Below are 9,015 nucleotides of genomic sequence, written 5' to 3'. Positions count from 1 at the left end.
GCGAGACCTTGCGATCCCCGCAACGCCCCGGCTCCCCCTCTACACCCCCCCCCCGAGCCCCCTTCGCCCCCCCGAAGCCCCTCTCCCCCCTCTCCCCGGCGGAGCCCGCGCCGTCCTTTGTTTACATGGGCCGGTGGCTGGCGGAGGCGGCGCCGCCGGGGGAGGGAGCGCTGCTGTGCTCTCCCCAGCTGTTTCCCGCCTTGTGAGACACACGCACACGCACACTCACACCCGCACACGCACCGCCCGGCCCCGCACGCCGCTCCCAGCCCGGCCCGGCGGCCGAGCAGCCCGGCATGGAGTACTTCATGGTGCCCGCCCCGAAGATGCCCTCCCTGCAGCACTTCAGGAAATCCGAGAAGGAGGTCATCGGCGGGCTCTGCAGGTGGGGCACGGCTCTCCCCGCGCTTCTGCCCCTTTCCACCATTTTCTCTCTCTCTCTCTCTCTTTTTTTTTTTTTTATTATTATTATTTTATGCTTTAAAAAAAAAAAAAAATTTCTCCGTATTACTCCCCCCCCCCCCCCAGCCGCGCTCCCGGGGCCGCCGCTCCGCACGTGGGTGCGCGCCCGGGGGCGCCGCGCACATGGGGCCGGGCCCCGCCAGCGGCCATGCGGCCTCCGGGGGGGGCCCCGCCGCCGCCGCCGCCGCCGCTGCTGGTGGTGGTGCTGGGGCGGCGGGGAGACAGAGGGGGGGGCGGCACCGGGCCGCCCCGTGCCCCCCGGGGACGGGGATGGGGGCAGCGGAGCCCGGAGGAGGAGGAGGAGGAGGGGGCCCGGGGGCGCCCCGGCGGCGGGCGACGGGGCCGGGGGGGCGGCGGCGGGGGGCGTGCGGCGGGGCCGGGGGGGTGTGTTTACTGCGGGCCCGGCCGTGACTCTGCAGCCCTCCCGGAGGAGGCGGGCCGGGCCCGGGGCTGCCGGGACTTGTAGTGCGGAGCCCGGCCGCGATCCGCGGGGCCCCGCCGCACAAAGCGAGGCCGCCCCCGGTGGAGGGGGGGGGGGTGGGGGCGGCTGCGGCGGGCACGGGCCCGGCCGCGGGAGGACGAGGACGAGGAGGAGGAGGAGGAGGAAGGGGATGGCGGCCCCGATCCCGGCCCCGGTCCCGGCCCCGGCCCCTCCGCCCCGCCCTCGGCCCGGGTGCGGCCCCGGCGGGTCCCCACGCGGCTCCATGGCGGCCCGGCCCTGCGCGGGGCCTGCTCGGGCCTCTGCCGGGCCCCCGCGCGCACACACACATACACACGCACACCGACACCCACACGGCCCCAGGCCCGGCTGCGGCGTGGGCGCGGTGTGGACGTGGCCCCCCTACAGGGGCTGGGGGGTGCCCGGGCCTGCCCCAGGGCGCGGGGAGCTTGGGGGCGCACGGCCTGGGGAGGCGGGTGCTGCCCCCGGGGGGCTCGGGGAGCTGGGGTGCACCCTCCTTGTGAGCTTGGGGAGCTCAGGGACACCCTGCCCGTGAGCTCGGGGAGTTGGGGTGCACCCCTCTTGCAAACTCGGGGAGCTCGGGGACACCCTGCCTGTGAGCTTGGGGAGCTCAGGGATGCCCTGCCCACGTGCCTGGAGACACCCTGCCTTTCCTGCAAGCTTGGGGGACCCAGGTGCACGCTGCCTCGGAGTTCGGGGACACTATCCCCTTCGTGCAGGCTTGGGGAGCGTGTGTACGCCCTGCCTGGGAGCTCGGGGAAACTGGGTGCGTCCTGCCTGCAAGCTTGGGGAGCTCGGGGGCACCTTGCCTTCGAGCCTGGGGATGCCCTACTCTGCCTGCGTGCATGGGTAGCCCCAGGGATGCCATACCTGTGAGCTCAGGAAGCTTGGGGACACCCAGCTGGCGAGCTCAGGGTGCTCAGGTACACCCTGAGCTCGGGGACACCCTGCCTGAGAGCTTGAAGAGTGCAGCAACACCCTGCCTGGGAGCTTGGGGACACCCTGAGCTTGGGAACACCCGGAGCTCGGGGACATCCAGCCCACCGGTGCAGCCCAGGCTGTGAGCTGCAGGCACCGACAAACACGGGCTGGCACAGCGGGTCGCCCGCAGAGCCCCGGCACGTCCTCATGAGTTGCGTGGTGGCGGCCGGCTTTGATCCCCCGTGGTTTTGCTTTCCTCGAGGTCCATGTGAGCGTTGGTGTCCCTGCCAGGTCCCACGTGGGTACCACCATGCAGCTGGAGAGGGAAGGATCAAATTCTACCCGTCCAGCCCACGCCTCGTGTCCGGGTGCACCCGCGGCACGGGGTGGGGGCTGTGGGCACCCTGGGGCTTCTCCCCACCATGGCTTTTATGGCACAAGCGCTTCCGTGCACAGGAGCGGCCGGAGCAGGAAGGGAGAGCCCGGGTGCGCTGCTGGCACGTCCCAGCACGGCGGCAGGGCTGGAGCTGGGGCTGGATCTGCCCCGCTCGGGGCTCTGCCCCCGTCCCTGTGGCTGCAGCACTGCCGCCGTGGCCAGGTGCGGGCAGGCAGCAGCCGAGCACCGTGTGGAGATGCCGGTGTGGAGCCTGCTCCCAGGGTGGCACTGGGCGCCAGGACAGCTTCTGAATCGAGGCCTTTCTTTTTCCCCTTTCTGTATTTAGCTGTCACTTTTTAGGTCTCTTCCCAGGAAGAGCAGCTGGGGAAGGTTACGAGAGGTCTGCTGGTGAGGAAACGGGCTCTTCCTCCTTTTCTTGTATTTAAGAAACTGGTTCCGCGCTGCCCAGCCTGAAACATCCCCATCTAATTCCCCTTGTGGGCTTGCAGCTGGTGGCCCTCAGGCCTGAGAGGCATCAGTGCAGGATGACGAGGGGCAGATCCTGCCCTTGAGGAGGGACAGTGACCCTGGCAGGCATCGTGCTCACTCTCAGCAGGGCTGTCCCCACGACGAGTGGACGTGAGCCCGCGCCCACCGCTGTGGCTGCCCCAACGTCGCGCTGTGTTCTAACGGCCACGATGGGCACATGCGGGGCAGAGCCCCAGGACCCATCCAGAGCCCCGGGGCACCCCTGCGGAGCTGTGCCGGGGGATCCGGTGCCTCCAGTGCTCCTCACCCAGCGCCAGCCTGCACCGTGGCGCTGTCTGGGCAGCCGGGCACCAGCGTCTTCCCTGTCCCTGTGGGCTGAGCCAGGACCTTCCCCAGACACATGACTTTGCTTCCCAGCCTGAGCGAGGCGTTCGGTGGCACGGTCCTGGCTCCATGCGGTGGCATGGTCCCGGCTCCATGTGCTGGAGCTGAAGATAACACCATGGCCCCGCACCCGGCGCGATGCAGATGAGGGGCGAGAGGTGGCGGGGAGGCTCGGCTCGCTGTGCCTGCACCATGGCGTCAGCCCCGGCGCTGCTTGGCACCTGGACGCATGTTAAAACACAGGCTGGGGCCGTGCACGGCGCTGCTGCCTGCAGGGGAAGGCCAAAGCCCCTCTTATCTCGCCTCGTGCCGGCCGCCTGTCCCCTCTGTTTTGTCTTCGGCATTTCGCAGCTTTCCTAGCCCTGTCTCTGCACGGAGCTGGGCGCCTGGCAACGGGGGCAGGCTGCGGCACACGTCGCCTGCTTTCGTCTCAGTGCCCGGCTGTCGCCCCAGCATTCAGGGCTCCGTGTTGCTCGCCACCTTGCTCGCTGCCCCGTGCCACCATCACTGTCCTCTGCGTGCCAGCACCCCACGGGGTCAGGGGGCGCAGGGTGCGCGTGCTGCCCCTTCCCTCCCGCCGCGGATCCCCTTTTGTTCTGCTCATTTATTGACCACTGCTTGCCAGGACTTAGTCTCCCTGCTCCCCGCACCACCTTGGGGCTGCTGAAGAAGCCAAGCTGGGGGGAAGAACCGGGACCCCCCCAGCCCTGGGCTTCACCAGGGCGCAGTGCCCGGCCGGGGCACGTTGGCGGTGGCCGGCGGTGTTTCCCGGCCCAGCTGTGGGGCGAGGGCGCGCAGGAAGCAGGCGGGAGCTGCGGCTTCGGGCGGGACGGGGGCTTCTCCGCTGGGAGCTGTCATCTGGAAGCCATCAGCGGGGCGGAGGGAGCCGCCTTCCCGGGGCCACACACGCTGGCCGGCCCCGCGGGGACGCAGCCGGCGGCCTCGCCCTCCCGCCCGCGCAGGGTCCCGCGGCCCCTGCCAGCGCGTAGGCACAGCGTGGCACGGCCCCGCGGCCGCTCAGAGGCGATGCCGGTGGAGCAGGCACGCACATGTGGCCCCAGACAGGGCGTCTTTGCTCACGGGGTGTCCGTCAGTCCCTCTTCCTCCCGGCTTTCTGGAGCTTTGTGGAGCCGTGTGGGTACGGGAGCATTGCTAGCTTTTGCCCCAACGGCAGCATCGTGCAGCCTCTCCCCGTCCTGCACAGGACAGAGGTTGCGCTGCTTCCCACCTGCCTGCAGCTGGAGGATTCGCCCCGCGGGCTCAGCTCTGGCCGTGCTGTCGGGATTCGGGTCTGCCCTCCCGGAGGGTTCTCCCCACGGTGTTCCCCATCCTTTCTGCCGCTCGGGGCTGCAAATCGAGACAGTGCGGTGCTGGGGATGCAGAGCACAAACGGCCGGTCCCTGGGGGACGCACGGGGGTGCAGCCCCCCCACCTCTAACACCCAACCTCTCTCGCAGCTTGGCCAACATCCCGTTGACTCCGGAGACCCAGCGGGACCAGGAGCGGCGGATACGCAGGGAGATCGCCAACAGCAACGAGCGAAGGCGGATGCAGAGCATCAACGCTGGTTTCCAGTCGCTGAAAACCCTCATCCCGCACACGGACGGGGAGAAGCTCAGCAAGGTGAGCCGGGGCTGCGGCGATGGGTAACGCAGGTGTCGGTCCCGCACCTTGTGGTTTCCTACACTACTTGTGGGGCGATGTCTGAGAAGGGCAAAGTGGGGGTCGTGATGTGGGGCGCTGGTTGCAGGGAAATCCCAGGCGAGGTGCGGGGCAGGGGGCTCGGGGAGGGACCGTGACTGCTGCCTCACCGCCCCCCCGGCTCTCTCGCAGGCGGCCATCCTCCAGCAGACGGCGGAGTACATCTTCTCCCTGGAGCAGGAGAAGACCCGGCTACTGCAGCAGAACACCCAGCTCAAGCGGTTCATCCAGGTGCTGCCCCAGGCGCTGGGAGGGGACGGTCCTGGGGGCTGGGGAAGGGACGGTTCCCGCTGCTCAGCACTTCGCTGCTTCTCCTCGAGGTCCATCCTAGGACATGGAGGGGGGGGGGAGATGCCCTGCCCTCCTGGCAGGCCGGGGGTGCGGATGGAGGCACTGACCCCACACGCTGCCCATGTCCCCAGGAGCCCCTTCCCTTGTGGGGAGCCCTGGGATGTGCTGGGGATGGCCACTGGGGTGGCACTGCCCAGCCCTGGTCCAGGTGGAGGGCTGGGAGAGGAGGGCAGCGCCAGGGCTGGACCCCATCCCCTGACACCATGTCCCCACTGCAGGAGTTCAGCGGCTCCTCCCCGAAGCGGCGACGGGCGGAGGACAAAGATGAGGGCATCGGCTCACCGGACATTTGGGAGGACGAGAAGGCCGAGGACCTGCGGCGGGAGATGATCGAACTCCGGCAGCAGCTGGACAAGGAGCGCTCGGTCCGCATGATGCTGGAGGAGCAGGTGAGGCCGCGGGACGGAGCCGGCCGTGCGCGGGGCGGGCTCGCCCTCTAGCGGGCTGCGCCGTGGGGATGCTGGAGACGGTGCGGGTCTGGCTGCGTGGCTGGGACGAGCCCCTCTTGTAGCGAGCCCCTCTTGTAAGGAGAGGGCTCCGCTGTCCAGCTCCCTGTCCCCAGGCTCGGCCGTGCGCTCTCCGCCTTGTCTCCACATCGTCCACCCTGTGGCTCCGTGCCCGGGGACATCCCATCTTGGGTCAGGGCAGCGTGCACGGCATGGGCTGTGCTCCCCCAACACGCCAGGGCCCTCTCTGCTGGCAGGTTCGCTCTCTGGAGGCCCACATGTACCCCGAGAAGCTGAAGGTGATTGCTCAGCAAGTGCAGCTCCAGCAGCAGCAGGAGCAGGTGAGGTTGCTGCACCAGGAGAAGCTAGAGCGCGAGCAGCAGATCCGAACCCAGGTGAGTGCGGACGCATCCCACCACCCATCTGGCTGCGGGGATGCCCCGGCAGCCCCCGTCCCTGCAGGCTTTCCCCTGGGATGCGTGGGACAGTGAAGCACAAGGGGTCAGGGCAGTTTGATGATGTGCTTGGCACCTGTGGGAGGCTGAGGTGGGCAGCACTGTCCCGGCAAAGTGCCTGTGTTAAGGAGCTTGGTAGGGGTTGATGCCAAGGGTTCACGTCTCACTGGGGGACTCCAGCTGATTTTTGGGGATGCCAAAACTGCTCGCTGCCGCCTGCAAGGCTGGGACGGGCAGCAGGCATGCTGGCAAGCATCGCTGCCTGGCAGAAGTAGCAGGACTGCAGGGACAGAAGCCTTCACCCCTAGGGGTGGGGAGCGTAAAAGGGAGCGAGGAAAACCGGCTTCCTCTGTCGTTTGGCTTCTGCAGAGATGCTTCCCTGCAGGAGCCCTCCCAGCCGCCTCCTGGGGAAGTTCAGCCTGTTTTTAGGTGAAGGCTCCTTAGCCTCCTGCGAGGGCAGCTCTTTGCACCCGCTATTTTAGCGGGGATCTTCGAGGGGTGCGGCATGTTCCCAGCTGAGCAGGTCGGGACGATAGCAGGGCGAGCGCGCAGCAGCCGCTCGGGTCTGGCTTTAAGCCTCTGCCTGCCCGAAAACCGAAAGCTTCAGGATACGGGGGGGGAGGAGGAATTCTTCAAGTTCATCCGGATGCCTCCTGCTCTGCCAAAGCAAAGCTGACTGCAGCTTTCAGCTGGCGTCCTCTTGTGTCCATTCAGGATGGGCGAGTAGCAGCTGATGGAGCTTTTATGGCCTTTTGGCAAGCGGCGCTCCCCATCGCCGCCTTGCCCGGGTCCAGGGGCTCCTGCCCGCCGTGTGCAGTTACGGGGCTGCCCCTCTTCTGGTTCCCTCCTCGCTTCGAGCCACAGTCATCTCAAGTGAAAACTGGGCATGGAGCACGGCAAAACACCGCTGCGAGCGGGAGGGACGGGTTAGGGCACTGCTTCCGTCCCTGATAACCAGCGTCAGGGTGGCCACGAGGCCCCCAGCGCCGGGCCGGGGCGCAGACCAGTGTTGGGGTGCGGGGACCTGGGGATGTTCCCTTACAGATCACAGCTCTGGGTAGGGCAGAGGCAAAGGGGACGAGGGGTTTGGGGCAGGAGCTGTCACCCTGGGTGGGGGGGGGGTTCCCAAGAGGCTCACACAGAGGGAGGCTTTGCCGTGCTGACGGGGGGGGGGGTTTGCTTCTGTGCCCAGCTCCTGCCAGCACACGGTCCCCCAGCGCCCACCCACCACCCCACTGTGATTGTACCAGCACCACCTCCCTCCCATCACGTCACCGTGGTCACCATGGGCCCGTCCTCGGTCATCAACACAGTCTCTACGTCCCGGCAAAACCTGGACACCATCGTTCAGGTAGGGAGGGCTGCGGCATTGCAGGGGGGAGCACCACAGGGTGCCCCGGGGATGTGGGGGTCCCCAAACCTGACGTGAGGGGAGTGTCACCGTCCTGACGGCTGTCGGTTGCCCTTGGCAGGCGATCCAGCACATCGAGGGGACGCAGGAGAAGCAGCTGCAGGAAGAGGAGCAGCGGCGTGCCGTTATCGTGACGCCTGCGCGCGCCTGCCCCGAGCCCTCCGCCTCCGACACCGCCTCCGACACGGAGGGCAACGACAGTGACTCCATGGACCAGAGCAAAGAAGACCCCTCGGGGGAAGGGGAACTGCCCTGACACCCCCCGGCCAGCAGCCGGGGTGGGGAGCGGGGTGAGGGAGGGAAACGTCAGAGAATATGCTGAAATTTTTAAAAAATACGATGCGATTTGGGTCTCTTTTATGACCTTTTTCCAATACTGTAAATCAGAGCGCTAGAACCAGGCGACGTTCGCTGCTCAGTTCCCAGCGAGCGGGGAGCCAGGGGGGCCGGGGCGGGGGGGCGGCGGCGGGCACTCGAGGGGGGACAGAACTGGAACCGGGGCTCGGGGTGCAGCCGGGGTTTGGGCCAGGCGGGGGTCAGAGCCCCCCCAGCCCCCCGGTTTCATCAAACTCGCCCCCCACCCACGGGAAATCCTGCAGAACCAAAGCCGGTCCCGGCGTTCCCGCTGGCAAGCGGGCACCGTGCCGGCCGGAGCCGGGTTTCCCTCGGGACGCCGGGGCTGGGGGGGGGGGGGATGTCGGTTGGGATTTTGATTTCTTTCCACCTCTTTTTGTTTCGTTTTAAACTTTTCGTTTTTTTAAGCAGGGGTCGGGCAGACTCCAAGCGACGCGGTTGCAGACACAGCACCGGTTCTCCCAGAGGGACGGGGACCCCGGCTCGGGGTGCGCCCGCCCTGCCGCGGCTCCCAGTCCCCACGAGCATCCTGCACCGTGCCGGGGCGAGGATTCCCACCCACCCTGAGAGCAAACACCAGCGGGATGCGGCTCATCAGAGCATGGGCTGCCCGGCACGCCCAGCCCCGGCCCCGCCGCGGGGATGGGGTTTTGGGGGTCCATTTTTGGTGCCGGCCCTGTGGGGCTCCCCTTCCCTCTCCCCTCCCTCCTTTAAGCACTTAATCCGGTTTGCGGGGTTCGTCAGGTGAGAAGAGCTTTTCTGTTTCGTGGTTGTGTCGCTTCTGTTTTTCATTGTGGGCGGGGGGGCCCCACTTTTGTCCCGTCTCTGCCCCCTGCCTCTGCCCCCCCTCACCCCCCCGTTTGGCTGTAGGGTTTTAGGCCAGTCGTGTGTAGAGCCTTGTTGGTATTTGGTAGGTTCCTCCCCAACCACAGCTGTTTCTCTCTCGGTTTCTTTCATTTTTTTGTATTTTTTTTTACGATTTTCAGGTCTTTGTGTTCATTGAGAAGCTATTATATTTTGTTAAGAAAGTGAAAAAAAAAAGAGGCTTGTGCCTTTGTAAAGAAACAAAATAAAGTTTGTACTTTGTTTTTTAGAAGCTCTGCCCCAGCGTTATGTCTGTGGGGGCTGGGGGACAGGGTGGATCCGCCCCTGGGGACGCTGTCCCCTGGAAGCCGCCGGGATGTGGCAGGAGGATGCCGGTCCCG

At 67.0% G+C, this 9,015-nt stretch overlaps 1 protein-coding gene across 2 annotated transcripts; it reads left to right on the top strand.

Moving 5' to 3' along the window:
• The first annotated feature begins 225 nt into the window (after positions 1 to 225).
• Positions 226 to 8,863, top strand: TFAP4 (transcription factor AP-4). 2 transcript variants are annotated; one of them, XM_035549104.2, is made up of 8 exons: positions 226 to 385; positions 4,550 to 4,715; positions 4,926 to 5,024; positions 5,363 to 5,533; positions 5,848 to 5,985; positions 7,238 to 7,396; positions 7,518 to 7,734; positions 8,222 to 8,863. In XM_035549104.2, exons 1-7 carry the CDS (start codon positions 297 to 299, stop codon positions 7,710 to 7,712), a joined length of 1,017 nt encoding a protein of 338 aa, XP_035404997.1. In that variant the 5' UTR covers positions 226 to 296; the 3' UTR covers positions 7,713 to 7,734; positions 8,222 to 8,863. The 2 variants fall into 2 exon arrangements, with proteins under 2 accessions (XP_035404997.1, XP_035404995.1); XM_035549102.2 differs by having other exon boundaries at positions 7,518 to 7,746; positions 8,222 to 8,862.
• The last annotated feature ends 152 nt before the right edge of the window (positions 8,864 to 9,015 follow it).

Source organism: Cygnus atratus, chromosome 15 (genome assembly GCF_013377495.2).
Source record: "Cygnus atratus isolate AKBS03 ecotype Queensland, Australia chromosome 15, CAtr_DNAZoo_HiC_assembly, whole genome shotgun sequence".
Taxonomy (NCBI): Eukaryota; Metazoa; Chordata; class Aves; order Anseriformes; family Anatidae; genus Cygnus; species Cygnus atratus.
Note: the sequence above shows the minus strand (reverse complement) of the source record. Positions and strands in the feature narration are given on the sequence as shown.

Excerpts from the sequence above, each read along its gene's own strand:
- TFAP4 (XM_035549104.2), top strand. The coding sequence starts at position 297 with ATGGAGTACTTCATGGTGCCCGCCCCGAAGATGCCCTCCCTGCAGCAC. Across the intron at positions 4,716-4,925 it reads ACGGGGAGAAGCTCAGCAAG|GCGGCCATCCTCCAGCAGAC; the intron begins GTGAGCCGGGGC and ends GCTCTCTCGCAG. Across the intron at positions 5,986-7,237 it reads AGCAGCAGATCCGAACCCAG|CTCCTGCCAGCACACGGTCC; the intron begins GTGAGTGCGGAC and ends TTCTGTGCCCAG.